Source organism: Ictidomys tridecemlineatus, chromosome 6, assembly GCF_052094955.1.
Source record: "Ictidomys tridecemlineatus isolate mIctTri1 chromosome 6, mIctTri1.hap1, whole genome shotgun sequence".
Classification (NCBI taxonomy): Eukaryota; Metazoa; Chordata; class Mammalia; order Rodentia; family Sciuridae; genus Ictidomys; species Ictidomys tridecemlineatus.
The window spans coordinates 159953550-159976372 of NC_135482.1; the positions used below are offsets into that span (position 1 = coordinate 159953550).

The 22823-nt window shown below is 30.9% G+C and overlaps 1 protein-coding gene across 8 annotated transcripts in view; it reads right to left on the reverse strand.

Moving 5' to 3' along the window:
• The window catches only part of Zc3h13 (zinc finger CCCH-type containing 13), an 81353-nt gene that overhangs the window by 41472 nt on the left and 17058 nt on the right, over positions 1 to 22823 (reverse strand). For all 8 annotated transcript variants that reach the window (XM_078015986.1, XM_078015984.1, XM_078015983.1 and 5 more), the window contains exons 5-7: positions 10852 to 10960; positions 5420 to 5559; positions 4674 to 4831 (exon numbers count right to left, since the gene is read on the reverse strand). In XM_078015986.1, the coding sequence (XP_077872112.1) occupies positions 4674 to 4831; positions 5420 to 5559; positions 10852 to 10960 (407 nt within the window). The remainder of the gene's footprint in view (positions 1 to 4673; positions 4832 to 5419; positions 5560 to 10851; positions 10961 to 22823) is intronic.

The window sequence follows — 22823 nt, forward strand, 5'->3', positions numbered from 1 at the left end:
TCTTTCCTAACTTTTAGATCAAAAAGATGGTCTCCTAAAATTATGGAATTTTGCCTTTCATATCTAAGTCTTTAATCAACTTGTAACTTATTTTGTGGAATAGACTATCTTTCATTTGGCACTTCAAGTAATTTTATGTAAGTGGTATAACTTTGTTCCCTATACATCCCAAAATGGCTGTCTTTGCCACATTCCTGAACAATAGTTTAATTGAATACAATAGGATCTTCATGTCAAAATTCCTTTCCCTAAAAGCTCTATAACATTTAGTGTTGTAGATGAGCAGTCCAAAGAGAGTCATTTTCTTTCCATACAGCTGACCTGGCTTTTCTGTTGGGGTACTTTTAAAACTCTTCCTTGGAAAAAAACTTTTAACCAAGCCAAGATATTTAAAAAAAAGAAAAAAATACATATTTTTTTTCAGTATTCAATATACTGTTCCAATATGAAACTTCATGTTGTTTACTCAATTTCATCTATTTTTACTGCCACTTCTCTATGTGACCCATCTATTATTTAGTTACTACATCACCTAGATCTTTCATATTAAATTCCTGTCATTCCTATCCTCCTATTTTCTAACATCTTAAGCTTATCTTCAAATTCAGTAACTTTTAAATAGTAACCATTTCATTAATTCTAAATTTAACAATTTCAGTATTCTATTTTTAGTTTGATAATCTTATTTTTCCCAAAATGATATTTTTTTAAGATCAAGTGCTCTCATCAGGTCAATACAATATACTCTCAAACTGAATGAAATTTATGAATTATTACTTATATTTGTTCCTGTTTTAAGTATTAACATTTCTGTGTAAGCCATCTGCTCTGAGTGTTTAATCCTGTACTGAGTTTTTAAATAACCCTTCTTTCATACATCTGGTGAGTTTTCAATGTTTATTCATTTTACTATCTATTGATATTTACACATAAAGATCTATATCTAAATCGTAGAACTTATTTTTTATTACCTTGAGTTCTTTAGTACCAAGATTCCTCAGATATAAAAAGATTAACAGTACAACCCTCAAAATTCCTAATAATATTGAAAAAATATAAAAGCTTCTAACTTATACTTAGCATTCTGAAAATTTAGCTCTCTTGGTTCTTATCCTTATTTCCTTTCACAGATAGGGTCAACCCACTTAAGCAAGAAAGAGATTACTAAAATATGATTACCAAATCTATTTTTCACCCTTACCCTCTGCCAACAACCACATTAACCACAAATCTCATTACATATTTATGAGATGGCTCAAACTACTTATGCATCTAATAATTAAGTTAGATAGCTAAGATTTCTAAGTATTTTTCCATTTTAAAGACAAAAACTAGTCACTTTTAGGATCTGTAGTAAAAACAAAATGAGAGAGGAATTTTACTATTTTCATGTTACTGCCTATAATAGAAGATTTACCAAACTTTTCCCCTAGGCACACAGGGCTGAACCATACTATATAGACTTTTTTAAAATTAGGTGTGGTCAAGCAAATAAAATATGACCAAAGCAATGTGAACAGAAGTGATGTATAGCAATTTCAAGGACTTCATATGCCAGGCAACTGTAAATTACAAAGCTAAATAAAGAAAATATTTTTTTTTAAACCTTGTACATTCCATTCTTTGGTTTCCTTGAAAGTCCAAGCAAATAGAGCCATAGATCTGAAGGTGCCTAGGTTAATAAATTTCCAAGCACAGAACACCACTTATTAATTAGAAATCACCATTTCGACTTCATTTAAGTAAGAAATACTTCTGTTGTGTTAAACCACTGAAATTGAGATTTAGCTATTACTATAACCAGGATTATCCTTGGAAAATTTATTTATTATTTGAGTAGACAAATGCTCTATAACATAATCCTGAAGTATAGTATTTTTTCACATGTTTAAAAGCATATGGTTGGAAAACACAATTATGTTACATTGCACCGTTTTCCAACTGAAAGGGCCAATATTGGTTTTGCATATTCTGAAATCAACAAGAATCTTTTAATATTTTTTAAGTCAATGAATGATTATTCTAGGTAGCACCAAGTCCATTACTATTTGTGGCATACAGTATACTTATATACTTCTATGATTTTTAGATTCTCTACCCTCATTCCCCCCGCAAAAAAACAAAACAAAACATTCCTTTTGAACAGCTTTGGACATCCTTTATATTTCTCTGTACAAAGAACTACAAGTAAAAAATTTACATAGTAAAAACTAAGGCTAAAAATGCAGATGGACAGATTAGATAATACATTTATGATTTTTAAATCACTCTCACATCTTAGGATAAATCTTAACTATCATACTAGATTTTACAATGGATGTCAAAGAAAAATACCAGCTTTCAGGGAGAAATGTGAGTTTTAATTTGTCAGTAATTATATCTGTCCATTCAATAGGATAACCTAGTAAGACCAAGGAAGAGTTTATTTATCTGATCTGTCACCTCGGCTGACTTACTGGCACTGGGTGAAATGCTTCACTGAATTTTAACTGAAATTCGAATCCTTACTTGTGCTTAATATGTTTTCAAACAGTTTATAGTATGATCTAGCAATGAAATTAAAAGTTGACTGACATTCTCCAGGCAATGTGAACTGCCGAAAGAAATGCTATAATTAACTTAATGTTTTGTTTGTTTGCTTGTTTTCCCAGAGATACTAATTTATTTAGGAAAACAGATACACTTAAGGAAGAATGCCAGTGATCTCAGAGTGAAAAGGTACCTTTTGGAGTAAAGCTATGAATAGAAATTCAAGGGAGCATGTGGACCATCTTCAGAGACAGAAAGATGAGAAAATTCTTTGTATTTTTAATGTATTATTTTCCAGACGATTCTGGATTATTACTAATGATGCATATTAAAGTAAACAACACATTAGAATATAAAAAATATAGTAGTTAAATCAATGTGACAATATTTATTAAAGGACAATCCACTAATATAGCAGTGTGAGAGATAATATAAAAAAGAAGATGAAACTAACCCTCATCTAAACAATTATTACAACTTTCTATGAAAAGACTTTCAAAGATTTCATGAACAGAAAGGATAATAAAATGAATAAGGCATATTTCTGATATGTAATTTATTGGAGATATGAATGGAATTGATGAAATAATATGATCAGTTAGCCAATAAGATAGAGAGCAAGTAGGGTAGATCACATCATTCTCTATTCTCTGATTCAACTTCTTCCATATTCCTTTGCAATATTTATTTAATCCCAGGAACAAAGAAGAGGATCAAGTCAACTTTACTGAGTGCCTTATTACAATGCAAAGCTCTATGCAAAGTAGGCACTGAGGGAAGTTAGAACAATGAACCATCAAGATCCCAATTTTCAAGAAGCTTAAATTTAATAGAGGTTGTAAAACATATATGTCATAGCTGAAATACAATGCAAAGGCAATTAATATTAAGAGGAAGATATAAACAAAATCTGATAGGTATACAAAAGGGATAAAAATGATGTTTGGTAAGGAGAAATAGGAAAACTTAATAGAAATTTTAGAATTTAAACTAGGGATTGAAGGACTGAGTTTAAACACAGTAAGTAGGAGGAAGATTGAACAAAAATATTGATAAGAAAAAAAGATCAAAATATGAATGTCATCTAAGGAATCTGAATTTTATTGAGTTTTTAAATGGCATAATAAATGAACAGAAATTTTATTTTATGATTTCTCTGTTAGCATGTATAATTAATGGGTTAGAGTATCTGAATTAAAATGTGTATGAATGTGTAGAGCTGGATACTATATAATGTAAATACATTTAGTAGAATGATAAAATAATCTAGGGCAAAAAGTTACTGACATCTGAATAATGGTGTCTCTACGAAAAAAGGAGAAAAATAAGATTTTCATTATGGGTTCAGAGAGACAGCATTTTCCAACTGATCAAATGTTGGGGAAAAGAGGTTTTCAGTTATTTTTTAAAACATAAAATTAACATATGTGCTTTAATTAAAATAAAATTTAAATAGAACAGAGGGATATTAAGTGAAAAAATGCCAGTTGCACCATGAATTCCTCAATGTTATTAAATTTAATCATTTCTATTTTTATTTCTTTAGCTGGCTACTATAATAATTCTGAATAATATATTCTGTTGCTAGGTATATAATATAAAAACTCTAAGTTGTTGGTCATGAACACAAAGAGAAAAATATTCATTGTGTATACTTTACAATAGCTAAAACTGAAAATAACAAATGTTCAATAACACAAAACTAATAACTATGTTGGATAAACATGAATGAACTAAGGCTACATGTATCAATATAGATGAAAAACAAATCTTCAGTAAAAAAGTAAATTGTACAATGAAAGTTATTTATCTACATTACGATTAAATAGATAAAAGCTATATTATATTTTGCAAAATAATACATAATGAAAATATAACCATTTATGCACATTATCATAAATACCAAATTCAAGTGGGAAGACTAAGGAATGTATGTTTTATTTCTTAAAAAATAAAAAGCTCTGAAGCATAAACAAATGTGACACAGATATTTGTTATAATTTTCTTTTAATTTTTGTTTAAGAAAAGCTTACACTAAATACTATACATATTAAAAGTACCCTTCTATATATACTAAGTGATTCTTTTTAATATCTGTTCAGAAAAAGATACTTCTTTCTGGCACTACTTATCACCCTACTGACCTCTGCTGGTCCAATAGGGGAGAAGATACTGCGGATGTCTTCCTATCTTTCTTGCTAGCAGAAGATGACTTGGGGCTTGATTTTCGCTTTGGAGATTTGCTAGACTTTCTTAGAGAAGGCGATGGAGACAATTTTGATCTAACCACTTCTGGTGACACCTTTCAAAAGAATTCAGTACGTTAATTGAGAAATTCCTTCATTCGTGATACAATAAAGCATATATATCTTAAAATAATTTTAAAAAACCCTCAAAGTAAAAAATTAAGTACTACTACATCTACAATCTATTAGTAACCTAAACCCATGCTTTTAACCAGTATAATTAACTGCTGTAATACACTGTTCTAAAGAAAGCAAATGAAAATTATAAAATTTCAAACTCTGAGACAAATCCCAAATTATATTCAAACCAATTATTTCTCTATATTTTAGAAAAATAAACAAGAAATTCTAGAAATGGCACTGGCCTGAAACAGACATGTAATCTTAAGCCCCACTTTATGTTAGCTGGTGATTCTAGCAAGCAAGTTTCAGTTTTGTTCAATAGCAAATACTTCCTACCATCTAATAGATTAATGTGAAGATTAAATGAGTAACATATATGGAATAGTTGATACCCAGTGAGATGCTGATCAATGTATTGGTATCCTAATATAAATTTAGGATGTAGCAAGCAGCTAATTTCTCTGAAGTAACATCAATATTGATATTAATTACTAACTTGACTATTGCAATAAATAGGATACCTCCTTTTTAATGATAATTTCTTCTCTCTTCTCCATATTTTCTTGTTCCAATTTCATCAATTCCCTCTGAATCTTCTGACGCTTCATTTCCAATGACAACTCATGAACATAATCATAATTAATATCTCCATTATCAGAATCTTTAAAATAAAAATTTCATTACTAGTCAGAAACTATCATGATTATCTATATAAAAATTACAGCTTTTCAACTAATTTTTATACAAATTTAAATGGCAGATTCTTTTATTAAAATAATATACTTCTAAAAAGTAAAGAAATATCTTGGGCCATGAAGGATTAAAATCACCATGGTTGATTTCATTATTTAAAAAATTATATTTTTATGGTTTCTGGATTTTCTAAAAGTAATATGGGTTGTCCAAAGGTTTTTTTTTTTTTTTTTTTTTTTTTTGGTTAGAGCTAGCAATGTAGCTCAGGGGTAGGGCATTACCTAGTATGCATAAAGTTCTGGATTCAATCCCCAGTACCATAATAAAGAAAAGCTCTGCAAAGTACTCAGCTGAAGTTTCTAAGCACTGAATATACCAAAGCCTTCAATATTTCATGCTACATGAAATGTGGAGATCTCCTTGATTTACTTATTACTAAAGTGAGGTTAAATTAGGAGTACAATATTGCTTCCATAATTTTATCATTTTTATTTTCAAGACAACTGATTTGTATCTAAAACTAAAGCTGGAAAACTTTAATACTAACATGTACTCATATGCTAATTTTTAAGGACTTATAGGTCCTTGTATTAAAAACAGTCAATTCTCAATGAATCTGATGACATCTTTCCATATTCAATCCTTTTCAGTTTAGAAAAAAATTAAAATGAGAATGGTATGAAGATCTATTTTATTATAATATAAAGAAGTTTTCAATGGCTGCTGGCATTGATACCCCACCCTTCACCCTCCTGTGCCATTAATGTCAAGAAGATTGGAGAGAGGAATCCAGCGACTTCTCTCCTAATCCATGACCACTGTTGGGCTTCACTGATCACAGCTGAGGTGCCTTTTCAAGCTACACTTTTAGCATTTTAGATCATTTCTTAACCTGAGGTAAAAAAAATAAAATTTTTTTGAAGACACTCAAGTACAATAAAGACAAGAAGTCCTACTTGACTACTTGAAAACATATATCACAAGAAAATAGATATCATTGTCATGTACAGTTCAAATACATTAAATAATATCATCCATTCACGCTTAGGGATTCAGAGGGTAGCTATACATTTAAATCTGTGTGACAAACGTGATTACTCATGTTAGAGTACAATGACAATATTTCATAAAATTATAAAATAAATTAAATCAAATTTTTCAGTTAATGAGCAATTCCTGAATATTCCAGGTGATGTAGTTATTATAGGATAAAATGGAGATACTGAATTTAATTAAATGAATAATAGCTATCTATAGTTACTATTTTGTACTCCATTGAGACACTTTACATCAGTGAATTAAAGGATTCAATGATCTGTTTTCATTGTGTTCTTAACTAAAATTCCATATTCAAACATCTGGGTAAAACAAAGGAAAGAGTAATTAATTGAGGAAAATGATTAACAGTGGTTTTGAAGACATTATCAATAACACATTAGCCATCTAAAAACTACTATCAGGAAATATTATCAGTATGAAATATATATAAGAAACAAGAAGTTGCTTTCAAGTACTCAATTCCCAACCACCCAATCAAGGAAGAAAGGTCTGAGTTATTAAAATATATATCAAAGCCAATGTGCTATAGCTAACATATTTTTCCCAGAGGGAAAGCTCTCAAGCCTTTACTCAAAAAGCACTTAACTTTATGCATATCTATTATAATCAAAACTCAGATTTTTTCCTAATCTATAAAAGATGAAAAAAAACCAGAAAGCACAAAATATAAGATGGAACTCACAAGAGAGAAGCCTGAAATTAATCAATAAATTTAGAAAATACCTTGTGTATTTTATAGCCTAAGGTTATCACTATAATTACCTTATAAAACTTGATTGTAAAAATAACTAAGTCATTGGGAAAATATTCTAATTATATATTAGAAAGGTATACACAAAGAAAAGGTTGTTATTCTTTATAAATAATCTTACTGATTAACAGAAGCACAGGCAAAGCAATTCACACACAAAATAATACAAATGTATACAAATATGCCTATTATGTATTATGAAACCATTTTTAAAAATTACAGTATTGTTTACAAAGGTTCAGATAAAGGACATGCCCATTCTCTAGTGGCAGCAAAACAAGTGAGTATGTCTATCTTTGTTAATAGGAGTAAAAGCCTTCTAACATTTATCCCATTTAAAATAGCAATTGTATTTCAACTAAAATTTATTATATGAAAAAAACCCAGACATATATAAAACATATATAAAAATATATAAGACATATATAAGACATATATAAAAATTAAAGACTATAAGTATTTAAGTATTTCCTTTTGTTTTTATTTATGATACATTCTCACTGCTACACTTTTACACAATTCTGAGTACACAGTAAAATATGAAATTCTCCTTATGTTCCTCCACTGATATCATCACTGCAATGGTAACAGTTTAGGGTTGAATGCATAAAAATAAACCCTTACAGTTTCTTATTAAACAACAGAACCAAAACTACACACTGCCTTATAAACAGGATTTTTCCATGTTACACATAAAGCCCAATCATCTTCATTTTAATACCTACAAAGCTTTTCAAACTATGAACACACTGTAACTTACTTGACCAGTTTTGTTCTGAGATATGCAGTTTGTTTTCAATATTCTGCTATCAGAAAGACATCAGTGAACATTTTAATATCTACCTTGATTCACAAGTACTAGTATTCTTTTATTACAAATTTCTCAAACTGCAATTTGTTGAATCAAATAAATGTACAACCTGTTTTCACTACGGTCAAACTACATTCCAAAACAACTTTACCAATGTAAACTGACATCCCAATTTCAAAAGATCAAAACTATTTCTATAATACTACCTTATTTGCCTGGTTTACTAATTCGCCCCTGAGTACATAACAGAATTTTCCAGATGTGATATCTTTAACAGACTGAATGCAGAAGCAGATATGAAAATTAAGCTGAATCCTATTAATAAGCCAGACATTGAAATGCCTTGTAAAAACATGTTAAAAAAAAAAATCTTACCACTTCCTCACATTTTATCCTTGTAAAAGAATAGTATTTTGCATAAAAGAATATATTAGTTTTATTACTGTCATTATCAAACAAGTTTTAAAATTTCTCAGATTCAATTAACCAAAGAAAAATATAAAAATCACCATGAGATATTTTATATGTAAAACTATTACTAAATATTTTTCCTATAATAAGTCTCAAAAAAAAAATCACTTTAGGGCTGGGGTTGTGGCTCAGTAGTAAAGTGCTTGCCTGGCATGTGTTAGGCATTGGGTTTGATTCACAGCACCACACATAAATAAATAAAATAAAGGTCCATAGACAACTGAAAAAATATATATATATATATAAATCACTTTTTTTTTTTTAAAGAAGAGAGGGTTAAGCGGAAAGCATTAGAAATCAATAAACAAGGGACAAAATACAAGGAGCTACTATATGATTGAAAGACTTGAACAGGAAGACAAAAATCTGAAGAGTGACAGATGGAAGCCAAGCAAAAGAGTCTTTTTTCAGGACAGGAGCTCCTTTTTTCAGGACAGGAGCTCTAAGATATGTTAAATGCAGCAGAAAGTTACTTTGAGATAGAGACAAGTATGTCTCCATTTAGCAAAGAGGTTATTAGTAACCTTGAAGAAGAGTTTTAGTGGAGAGGTGGGGCAGAAAACTGTATACTAAGTATCAGGTGAAAAGGCAGATATAAGGTACATTCCACAGTCCATTCTCTGAAGAATTTAGCTATTAAGTGGAAATAAGCAGGGTAGTAGCTAATAGTAATGTAAGAAAAGGAATGTTAGAGATATGGCCATGAATGTATAACAAATAAACATAATTGCTGAGGTAAGAAGAAATCAGATTTAGAATACAAGGGAATATATTAACTTTAAACAACAGGAAGAAGGTCTCTTAACACGGAATAAGAGGAAGATAAATAGTATCAACTAATTATTGTAACTTTATAGACATAGTATTAAATTAGATTATAAAGCCAATGAACTAATCATCAAGAAATCTCTTATTCTTTCTTAGAACTAACTTTTGAGCAAACTGTACTGTTCCTTATTAAGTACTGATGTTCCAACTAGTGGAGAGACATATAGGATACTTTTCAAGTCTTGATCTATTTCAGAGATCATTCTGCAATACAGTAATAAATATCTTAGACATGCAAGCTCTTGGATCTCTGTCACAAGGACTCACTCAAATCAGCCACTGTCCCCCAAAAGTAATATGCAGCCAAATTGATATGGCTATGTTCCAATTTTAAAAGTTTATTTTCAAAAATATAAACAAGCAACAGTCCATATGGTATAGTTTTCTAAGTCCTGGTATAAGTTTTCAGCTTACTACTGAAAAAGCTGTTAAAATTCTTAAGCTCTTTAATTTTGTCATCTGAAAGTAGAATAACATAGCTACTGAATGAGAATAGAAATCATATTAAAATGTCCAGCATATCCAATGCACTCAACAAGTGTCGAGTTCCCTCTCTAGAACTGGGAGCATGAGGTTAGAGTGCTCACCTTCTGGAATATAAAAGAAGTGGAGAAAAGAGAACATTCAAGGTATGGAAAATACTTATTTGTTAAGACATGACTCAAAAATGATTTTGCTAATTTTCATGAATAAACTCCAGGATTCAATTATCATGTGACTAATTTCTTCTGAAAAAAAGAAAGTCAAATTTCTTGGAAATAATTTCCCCAAGTATTTAAGATTTAAAAATGTCATTTTAAAATATTTTATGTAAAACAACATAAATTTAATTTTTTAACTTTAGTATTGAGGAATTTAAAAATTTACAAATGTAATAAATTAAAGGACTATGAAACTGCACAATAAAATTTTAAAGAGAAACCTAGGACGATGAAGTTTAAATATGTATTGCAAACTTTTTTCTGCTTTTGAACCGTTACCCTATGCAGTATCTTATAACTCTGATAGTTAGAAACATATCAATATGATAATTCTGATACAATGGAGAGATCACAGTTAACAAGTGATTGGTTTTTGTTTTTGTTGTTTGGCTAAATTAGGGATTGAACCCAGAAATGCTCTACCACCAAGCTACATTTCATTTATTTTTTGAGATAAGGTCTCACCAACTTTCCCAGGCTGGCTCAGAATTTACGATCCTCCTGCCTCAGCCCCCTGACTAGTTGGGATTATAGGTGTGCACCATCTTGTCCAGCCTTGAAAAATGTTTTAAAGCCTATAAAACGTCTAAAAAGTGAATAATCAAGAATTATCAGGTAAGCAAAGATTCTGAAACTCACCATCTCTAGTAGTTTCCCATTCTACATTTTCTTCTTCACTTTCTGGAGTTCTCTCCTTGGTGATTTTTATGTCTTCTTTTTCCCTATGCCTCCCTCTTGAAGATTCTTTCTAAAAAGTACATACCCACAGATTAGTGTATTTTTGAACAATATTTAAGGTAATTGTAATACACAGTATTTTAATTTCAGTCATCCTTGTTTCATTAAAGAATTAGTTTTGTAAATAATCATTTATTATAAGAACAGAGGAACAATTAAGTTCTTGTACAGCACCAAAATGTTAAGACTATAAAAGAACAGCAATTTAGTAAATATAAGCAGCTAAGATTTAGAAAACACAATATAAATCTAAAACTTTATTTAAAAAACTAAGTTTATTAAAACTGCTAAGTTTCTATGGGAAATCATTTGGGAAATGACAGTTTAAAATGGATAAAATACAATGGAAAAGGTTTGTAAGTGACCACATTTAAAAATGAAAAAAACTCAGCTATTTATAGTAGATGTTCAAAAATCATCAATCTAGGATTTATACACTAAAATAGTATCCACTTTCCTGCATACTTAAGGATAAATCAAACTCATTTAATGATTCTATAAAGGCTTTCCAAAAAGAGATTTTATTTATTTTGATGAAACCAAATGTTAGTTAAAACAGTTAATAAATTACTCCTTACTATGATAGTTAAAAGACAGGTTTTACATTTGGAACACTAGGTGTAACAGTAGCCTACACAAACAGGCCAACAGTAATTGAACTTATAAAATTCAAGATCTTATTATACAAGATTCCAAACCACATTTTACTAGGTGGCAAGAAAATAACCAGTGTCATGTATCTCTTATCATTCCACCACAGTGAAATTCTCACTTTTATTAACAATCTATAATACACAAGATAATGAAAGTAAATAACCCTATGTGTTCAAACTAATTTCTAAGCATTACCAGAGATATAATTTGGCTGCCCAAAACACAATTTCTTTTTGGAGCTTACTTTTTTAAAGATTTCTTACGTAACTGCCTCTCAATTTTACATATTTAGGTATAAAGTTATGCTGTAAGAATTAGCTGCAAAATAACATATATAGTTGGTAAGACTATTTGATACAAATTATTATTTTTTTTAGTCTTGTGTCTTTTTGATACAAATTATTAAGAGATTATATGACAAAACTGCCATGGGAAAATTGTAAAGGGTCAAGAAAAGAAAATGGGCAATTATTTGTACAGAAAACAAAAGGAAATAAAGGAACACAATCTAATTTTAATCATAATCTGTGGAACGTCAATGAAGAACTGTCCTATATTCCATGCAACTTTTGAATACTGTTCATTAAACCCACTGTAAATATATTAGTACATACCTATCCCAAAAACATGTTAGAAGACATTATTTCTAAATTAATAAATAAAATACTTTGTGCTTTCTGTCTAAAGTGTAATTACCCAACTACAAATTTAGTTGAAAAAGGATTCAGAGCAGAAGTACTCTATCATAAAACACACAAAATGTTTTACATTGTAACACATATTTTCAGCATATTTAGAAACAGAATGAAATGAATAATACATTTCATTATTTATGTAAATATTTTATAAGTATCTTATATTAACATTATGTAATTTTGAGTTGTCCATGTCTTAATAACATCTATTATTAAACACTACAGACTACCTGTAGCTTCAATATGTGATGGAATTTCAAGTTAAAAGATAATTTCCTAAAAATTTGTCACTATACCACTTCAAATCATAATACAGGAAATTACTTTGATAACACTTATTAGAAAAGCCTACTCATTTAAAAGAAAATCATATTTCCTCATTTTTTCTACTTTGACAACATATAACTTGTTCAGGCATGTTATTCCTTTATCAAATAAGTTATTTCACCCTTTGTTTTATAGTCAAAGAAACAGAATCTGGTATTACTAGTCACATATACCATGGTTTACTTTAACATTCCTGTTTCTTCAATAGAATAGTTTGTTATCTTCTCTTAAATTCAAACATATTAATTAAAGCATAATCTTCTGACAACTTTATTTTCTGTAATTAGTCATCTTGGAACATACACAAGCTTAAATACTTGTTAAAGAACTACAACATTTAGCACCAGATATTTCAAAATTTATTCTGAATTTCCAAGCACATTAACATTGACAGTAGGGTATGCAGCAGTAGTCTGTGATCAGACATACTAATATTTTTTAAAAAACCAGGAATTCACCAATTGTATAAAGACTATAATTAGGTTGTTTCAATTAAGTTTTGCTACCAAGTAAGTCTACCTAACTTAGGAAAAACATTAGTCTATGTTTCTTGGATTTCAGAAATGTAATAAATAATTATGGGTTTTTAAATAACTTTTATTTCACTTCTATTTTAATACTATTATACACATTTTTCTTGAACATTACATGGGCGAGCAGATTATGTTCATGATGACTTTTATTTTAAGACAGTAAGAATGTGAAATAAATGGAAGTCTTGAGGCTAAGCACTGAGAACCAATACTATAATAAGTGAACTAGTAACTAAATAATAAAATGTTAGGAGCCTTTGTGAATCATATAATCCAACCTCCCATCTCAAGAAGGAAATTTTTCTTTAGGACTAGTTCTGATCTCTGGAATCATGCAAAACAAAACCAACACTTCTTCCACATGCTAGCCCTTTAAATATTTGAAAACTGCTACAGAAACTCTTCAACATCTTATACTAGACCAAAGGCCAAAGAAAAACAATTTGTTTTATACATACACATTTCATGATTTTCACACTCCTAATTTTTCTGCCATCTTCTCTATATTAATCTGCCAATGTTTCAATAAAACATGATACTCCAAATTAAAGATTCCATATTATCTATATGTTAGTCTTCCAAAATTGATATATAGCTTATACACAACCCACATCAAAATCCAAGCAAGTTACTTTGTAGATATATGACAAACTGATTCTAAAGTTTCTATGGAGACTCTGAATAGCCTATAAAACTAAAGATCAAAGGTAATACATTGACACTACTGGACTGCAAGACTTAATACAAAGCTAGAGTAATCAATATAATGTGATATCAATTGACATAATGTACAAATTTTTTTAAAAGTGTCCAGCAATAGACCTATAGAGAAATAATCAACTGATCTTTGAAAAAAGAACAAAGACAAATGTGTAGAGAAAGAACAGTCTTTCAACAATTGCTGCTAGAATAACTGGACACCTACATGCAAAAAAAAAAAAAAAGTGAATTTGGACACACACCTTACATCCTTCACAATAATTAACTAAAAACAGATCTCAGACCTGAATGTAAAATGCACAACTAAAACTCCTAGAGATAAGAAGAAAATATCTAAATGATCTTGGGTATTTTAAGTGTAATATCAAAGGCACCATCAATGAAATAAATAATTGAAAGCTGGACTTCATTAATAATTTTTATAATTTTTATAATTTCTGCTTTGTGAAAAATATTGTCAAGAGAATAAAATAGTCAAAGACCAATAGAAAATATTCACAAGGGACAGCTGATCCAAAATATAAAGAATTCTTAAAATTCAACAACAAGAAACCAACCCGAATGAAAACTCCATCAAAGACATGAACACATGCTTTTATCAGCTGGCAAATCAGCATATGAAAAGATGTTCCACATGGTATGTCATTGAAGAAACTAAAAATAAAACAATAATAGAAATCACTACCAGTAGTATAGTGGTATCTAAATGTGGTCAAAATTCAATATACTGATAACATCAAGTGCTGATGAGTTGTGAAGCAACAGGAATTCATTCATTGCTAGTGTGAATGCAAAACAATACAGTCAATTTGAAAAATACTTTAGCAGGTGTACCCCCACACCCCAAACTGGGAATTGAATCCAGGGGTACTCTACAACTGAGCTATATCCCGAGTACTTTCTATTTTTTGAGATAAGGTCTCACTAAAGTGCCCTGTTTAGCTTTGATTTGCAATCCTTCTGCCTCAGCCTCCTGAGTTGCTGGATATGCGCCACCATACCAGCAGTTTGGCAGTTTCTAGAAAACTAAACACACATCTTTTGTAAAATCCAGCAATAACATTACTTGGTATTTACCCAAAGAAGTTAGGAATGTAAGTCCACAAAGAAACCTGCATGCAGATGTCTACTACAGACTTGTTTCTAATTGCCAAAACTTAGGAGCAAACAACATTTCCTTCAGCAGGCAAATGTATAAGACAATAAAGCCAAACGTATATTATGTTTTTAAAATGAAAATGATTTGTCAATAATTTCATTGACTGTAACAAATTCAAAACTATGGGTGAGATACTGATGGGGCTTAGGGAGCTGCATATGTGCAGAAAGAGAAGGTATGAGAATTCTCCATACTTTCTTCAATTTTGCTATGAACCTAAAAATGTTCCAAAAACACAGTCCATTTTTTTTTAAAAAAAAGACAAATGAAATTACTATATTTGATAACATAAACAAATTATTATTTTATTATATTACAGATTGGGTATCCCGAATCCAAAAATCTAAAATTTGAAAAGCTGTAAAATCTGAAACTTTTTGAGCACTAACAAGATACTACATGAAAAATTCTGACCTCACATGACATGAATACAAAGAGGCGAGCAGAAAATATTGTGTAAAATTACCTTCAGGCTTCATAAACATGTATATATCTTTACATGATTTCATGTTCAGATGTGGGTCCCATCCCCAAAATGTCTTATTATATATAAGCAAATATCCCCAAATCCATAAAAATCCCAAATTCCAAACATTTCTGGTCCCAAACTGGGATAAGGGACATCCAATCTGTATCCCTAAAATGGATTTAGAAATAGAGACAAGCAACCCACCACCAAAAAAAGGGGCAGGGAGGGGGGCAGGAAATGGACAGGAGATAGAGACAGAGTTCACAAAAATTATACTTAAATAACATGAAGAGAACAAAGTAAGAGAAAATTAAAACTATACTGATAGGCCATGTTTCTCCTATCAAACTGGCAAAATACAAGTCTGACAATACACACTAAGAAGCCCAAGGAGAAATAAATAGGTACTGTCATGTACTACTGGGTAATAGTGCAAATGACTCTGATAAGAAATTGTCATTATTTAGCTATACAGACATTAATCCTTTGACATAGCAATCCCATTTCTAGAAATGTATCTTTCCCAAAGACACAAATAAAATACAAAATACAAAATGACAAGTGCACAGTCATCCACTGCAGCTCTACATAGTAGTAAGACTAAAATAACCTATATTTTTCAAATAGAAAAAGTTAAATAATGTGTAATGTAAACAGCAAAAATGATTGAGAAATAGCCCTACATATTGCTATGGAAAGATCACCTAGATATAGCATTAAGTAAAAAAAATTGCAAGTGAAGAAAAACGTATAAAACATGCTACCTTTTATTTAAGTACAAGAAGATGACAACTGTATTCAAATACACAAATATAGGTATGTGTATAAATATATATCATACTTGCATACACATACTCATATAGTAGCAAGATAATTAAAAGCTAATGAAAGTGGTTACCTACAGGGAAGAGTGATCAAAGGATGGAAGTTAAACATTTTTTTTTTTAATGTAGACTGTTTTGTAGATCTAAATTTGAATTCACTCAAATAAATTAACCCACCTATATATCAATTTGGTGGTTTAACAACATGTACAAGAACTATTTCAAGTGACTGTTTTCAGAATCATACTAGTAATAAAATTCTTAATTGCTATTCTGGAACTATTAAATATAATATTAAAATAAATAAAATCAGGGCTGGGATTGTGGCTCAGTGGCAGAGTGTTTGCCTCACACATATGAGGCATTGGATTCGATCCTCAGCACCACATAAAAATAAAAATAAAATAAAGGTATCCATCTACAACAAAAAAAATATTAAAAAAATAAATAAAATCAATGTCAAAAGGGACCAAAATTTTCAGCATTAAGAGAAAAATCTGCAGATAACTGTAAAATCAAAGAAATTAAATAGAAGCCCTGAAATCCTAAGTCTGAATTATTTGAGCATGATTCTGTTTTTTGTTTGTTTTTTTTTGAAGAGATGATACATATATATTTTCTAAGTATGCTTAATGAAAAGCAATAAAAACAATGACTAATGTAATAGCAATAAGCTTCCCAGTACACAGTGGTCTTGAAATGTCTCTCAGTAAAAGGAACAAGAACTTCAAGGGGAAAATGGTTGATTTCAAATAGAGAGTATGCCTGGACACATGATAATAGAAACAACAGAACTATCAAAGACTACTAAGCTGGTGTTAAAACAACAAAGGTGTTATGGTTTAAATCTAAGGTATCCCCCAAAAGCTCATGTGAGACAATGCAAGAAGGTTCAGAGGTAAAATTAAATTATTGGATTATGAAAGCCTTTACTCAATCAGTGAATTAATCCCCTGAAAAGATTACCTGAGTGGTAACTGTAGCAGGTAGCTGTGCCTGGAGGAGGTGGGTCCCTGAGAACATGCTTTTGGGGTTCATATATTGCCCTTAATGGGCAGAGCTCTCTCTGCTTCCTGACTGTCATATCATGAGCCACTTTCTTTGACCATGATGTTCTGCAGGAAATGAAGCCAGCCTTTTATGGATTAGGACAACTGAAACCATGAGCACCATGATAATATTTTGCTCCTTTTTTTTTTATTGGTTGTTCACAACATTACACAGCTCTTGACATATCATATTTCATACATTAGATTCAAGTGGGTTATGAACTCCAAATTTTTACCCCAAATGCAGATTGCAGAATCACGTCAGTTACACATCCACAATTTTACATGATGCCCTATTAGTACCTGTTGTATTCTACTACCTTTCCTATCCTCTACTATCCCCCCTCCCCTTCCCTCCCATCTTCTCTCTCTACCCCATCTACTGTAATTTATTACTCTCATTGTTTATTTTCCCATTCCCCTCACAACTTCTTATATGTAATTTTGTATAGCAAAGAGGGTCTCCCTTCATTTCCATGCAATTTTCCTTTTCTCTCCCTTTCCCTCCCATCTCATGTCTCTGTTTAATGTTAATCTTTTCTTCCTGCTCTTCCTCCCTGCTCTGTTCTTAGTTGCTCTCATTATATCAAAGAAGACATTTGGTATTTGTTTTTTAGGGATTGGCTAGCTAAGCATAATCTGCTCTAGTGCCATCCATTTCCCTGCAAATTCCATGGTTTTGTCATTTTTTAGTGCTGCGTAATACTCCATGGTGTATAAATGCCACACCTTTTTTATCCATTCATCTATTGAAGGCATCTGGGTTGGTTCCACAGTCTAGCTATTGTGAATTGTGCTGCTATGAACATTGATGTGGCAGTATCCCTGTAGTACGCTCTTTTAAGATCCTCAGGGAATAGTCTAAGAAGGGCAATAGCTGGGTCAAATGGTGGTTCCATTCCCAGCTTTCCCAGTAATCTCCATACTGCTTTCCAAATTGGCCACACCAATTTGCAGTCCCACCAGCAATGTACAAGAGTACCCTTTTCCCTACATCCTCGCCAGCACTTGTTGTTTTTGACTTCATAATGGCTGCCAATCTTACTGGAGTGAGATGGTATCTTACGGTGGTTTTGACTTGCATTTCTCTGACTGCTAGAGATGGTGAGCATTTTTTCATGTACTTGTTGATTGATTGTATGTCCTCCTCTGAGAAGTGTCTGTTCAGGTCCTTGGCCCATTTGTTTATTGGGTTATTTGTTATCTTATTGTCTAATTTTTTGAGTTCTTTGTATACTCTGGATATTAGGGCTCTATCTGAAGTGTGAGGAGTAAAAATTTGTTCCCATGATGTAGGCTCCCTATTTACCTCTCTTATTGTTTCTCTTGCTGAGAAAAAACTTTTTAGTTTAAGTAGGTCCCATATTTTCCTCCTTTAATTGCTCTTGTCAGATCTTTTGGTTGTAGCAACAAAAAAGCTAACTAAAACCAAAGAGTATCACTGAACTTCATCAAGGTGGAAAGACATTTGAAAGAAACAAAAATTATAATAAAAGAGAATGAAAAGGCAAGCCACACACTGGGGAAATGTTTGCAATACATAGATCTCACTAAGAACTGCTATTAAGAATATAAGAATTATAAATTCATTAGATGAAGACATTAATTTATGAGGAAAAGATGTAAATAGATAAACAAATGATCAATAAAAGACATACATAAGATATACAAATAGCCAGTGAACATAATAAAAGATGATCAACATGACTAATCATCAAGAAGTACAAATTAAAACACATGTAACTCAAATAGCTAAAATGAAAAAGACCAAAAATGCCAAGTATTGGTAAGAATTAAAAAAAAACAAAACTCATTTACTGTAGATGAAAATATAAAATGAAACAACTACTCTGAAAAGTTATTTAAGAAATTTCTTAAAAAGACAAATTTTTACATATCATATGATATACCATCCTACTTCTAAGTACTTATACAAAGAAAACGTATGTTCCCACAAAAACCTACTAATATGTTCATAGCAGTTTTATTTATAATGGCTGAAAACAAATAATAATCCAAATAACTGGTGAATGGATAAACCAATCTTGATATTCATATAATAGCATCCTAATCAGCAATAAGAGGAAGTGATACAACCAGCAATGTGGCTGAATTTCAAAAGTATTATTCTGAAAGAATCAAGACATGAAATATATATAAGCCCAATGCAGTGACATGTCAGAGGGTGTCAGGAACAAGTTTGGGAGGGAACTACTACAAAAGGGCATAAAAGATACAGTCTGGGATGATAGAAATGTTCTGTATCTTGAGTGTGGTTGTGGTTAGGAAACAGTGTACATCTGTCAAGAACCAAACTGTATACTTAAAATGAAAACATTTTATTTTTTACAAATTATACCTCAATAAAAATTTTTAAAAAGCTCAGGATCCAACACAAAGATCTCTCAGAGTTAAGTGGGCATTTGGGCTTAAAAAATATAATAGTAGTAATGGATTAATGTTGAAGAGGCATTGTAAAGAACTGATGATTAGCTTAATATACATACAGATGGTTACTAGATTTATTTATATATACAAGTTAGAATATCTACAAATTTCTTTGCTCTTTCAGCTGAGAGGGCCTGAAAGAAATAATAGCCCCAGTAGCAATAAACACATCTAGCTCCCAGATTTTGGTTTCTAATACCATTCTTCAATCAGAGGAACAGGGTACATGTACACACTTGCCATTTCTTGTTATGTGGTCTGTGGTTGTGTATGTACCTACATGTATCTGTCTGTCCCCTGCCTTTTGGTTTACCCTTGGAATCCATCTATTAGACTCTGAGGAAGCCCAAGCTATCCACGTGAAGGGGACGACACGAAAATGAACCAAAGTCTCCAGCTGAAAGCTAGCATCAACTACCAGACTTATGAGTGAACAAGCAAACCTTCAAATGATTCCAACTCACATGCTTTCAGAACTTTAGCTAAGGCCCATACAGTAAGAAAAAGACAAGATGTCCATACTGTACCTTTTTAAATTCCTGATGAAATTTGGGAACATAATAAATGTTGTTTAATGACAAGGAATAGCATGTGTTTTCCCCTTAAGAAATAAAAATTTGTATCTACAATAAAAAAAATAACTATCCTATACCATACATTCATTACCAAATTTTTGTAATGCTACCTATGCGCCTATCTTTCTCTTCTAAACCTTTCTTTTGAAATAAACATTCGATCTATTTATCCCTATTAACAATCAGCTTCCTAATTGCTGATTTGGTGACTATTATCCCTTTTTTGCATTGATACTATTCTTTATTCTTTCCAAAGAATTTTCATGTGTACTTTCTCACTTGATTCTCACCCTAACTTGTGACACATCCAATGGCAGGTGCATTTATTGTACTGATTGAAAAACAAGGTAAAGACATTCAGGATATAGTTAATAACAGTGTTATGACCTTCTAACTTAAAAAATCTAACACTATACAAGTCCTAATAAGTACAGTGGTTATACAACTGTCCCCTTCCCTAGTCAGGGCCATTTTTTTCAAATCTAGTTAAAAGTATCACGATGTGCAAAAAGAGCATAGTAATAGACTAGGGGATGGGAGAAGGAAGAGAGCTGGATAGGAGTTTGTGAAGCAAAACAAATAATTATGAATATATCCTGGAAGACAGTTCCCAGAGACAATAAGCTTCTATGTAGAAATTAATTTTTGATTCAGAACAGGAAAGAAGCTGGCAATTAAGGGTAAGAAAAGCTCTACCACAGAGTGCAAAGTCAATTTTAGTATATGTGCTGCTGAAGTAAACATGCAAAGTCAAAGTAAGATGGTTTCCTAAAAGACACCTGGAATAGCCTGGAAGATGGTAATCAGATTCACCTTGAGATCCACCTACAAACTGAGATCAGAAAAAAATAATCTGAAAAACAATCATATTAAATTGATCCAGGATAAATATCAATCCTGTGCTTAAGATAAGTAATCAGGTTGGGGTAGGAAACCAAAGCAACTGACAAAAACAGCAGACAGGAAAAGGGAACATTATTTTGAAGTTGCAAAAGAAAAATCTCTGAAAATGATTATAGGGACCAGAAAAAAATCATTAAAACCATAGATTAAGAAATATAGGGCTGGGGATGTGGCTCAAGCGGTAACACGCTCGCCTGGCATGCACGGGGCGCTGGGTTTGATCCTCAGCACCACATAAAAATAAATATGTTGTATCCACCAAAAACTGAAAAATAAATATTAAAAAAATTCTCTCTCTCCTCTCTTAAAAAAAAGAAATATATCTTTTAAAATATCTTTCAAAATAATTAACATTAAAAATTAATATCAGCCGTAACATTATTCTATTTCAATTTCATATAAGGGAGATTACAAAAAAATTCAATACTGCAAAAATAAAGATCATAAAGAAGTTTTGTTAATTTTGATGACAATTATGCTAAATGTAAATATAATTAATGTCACTGAACTGCACATCAAAAATAGCTAAAATGGAAAGTATTATGCATATTTTACCAAAATAAAAATGAAAAAAAATTAATATATGAAAATAAACAGATCACTGCCTTTGCCCATATGCTCTAAGATTTTAGGTAAGCAAAGGGATAATAAACTAGCTATTCTTCACAAAGATGAATCATTTAATTCTTCCTGAATGCAGTCAACAAAGCTTCTCCTAAGAGATAAAGACCCCCATAGCCCATTTATGCCTTATCATCTTTATCTTCTAAATCTTCCCTTTGAAATAAACATCTATTTTATCTATTTATCAAATGCTTGAAAATTCTTCTCAACTTTATACTCAAGGGTCTAATTTTGGTTTCTATGCTAATTTCTCTATTACACTTAAATTTCACAAAATCACAAGACTGTTATAGAAAACAGCACAATTCAATAACTATATTTCAAAAGTTCACTAGATTCATTAAAATTATCAATTCCCTATAGACTGTAAATAGGCCTCCTGACTCAAGGTTAGGTCCATTATGTTAAGTTCTGTTCGTATCAACTAGAGTAGGCCTTTCCAATACAAATATGTAATATAAATGCACAGGTGACTTTACATTTTTCATTACCACGTTAAAAAGAAAAATAGAACAGGTAAAATTAAAATATTGATAATAAAGCCAGGCATTGTGAAACATACCTATAAACCCAGCTACTCAGGCAGCTGAGGCAGAAGAATTGAAAGTTCAAAGCCATTCTGGGAACTTAAGAGATCCTGTCTCAAAATAAAATTTATAAAGGGTTGGAGATGTAGTCCAGTAGTAGAGTGCTTGCCTAGAATCTAGGAGGTTCTGGGTTCAGTCACCAGCATCTCAACAACAGCCAAATGTTAATAATATATTTTATTGAATCCAATAGATCCAAACTACTGACATTTCAACATATAATCCAATATAAAAAAATGAGGTATTTTATTTTCTTTTCATACTACATCTCTGAAATTCAGTGTGTATTTTGCAATTATGGTACAT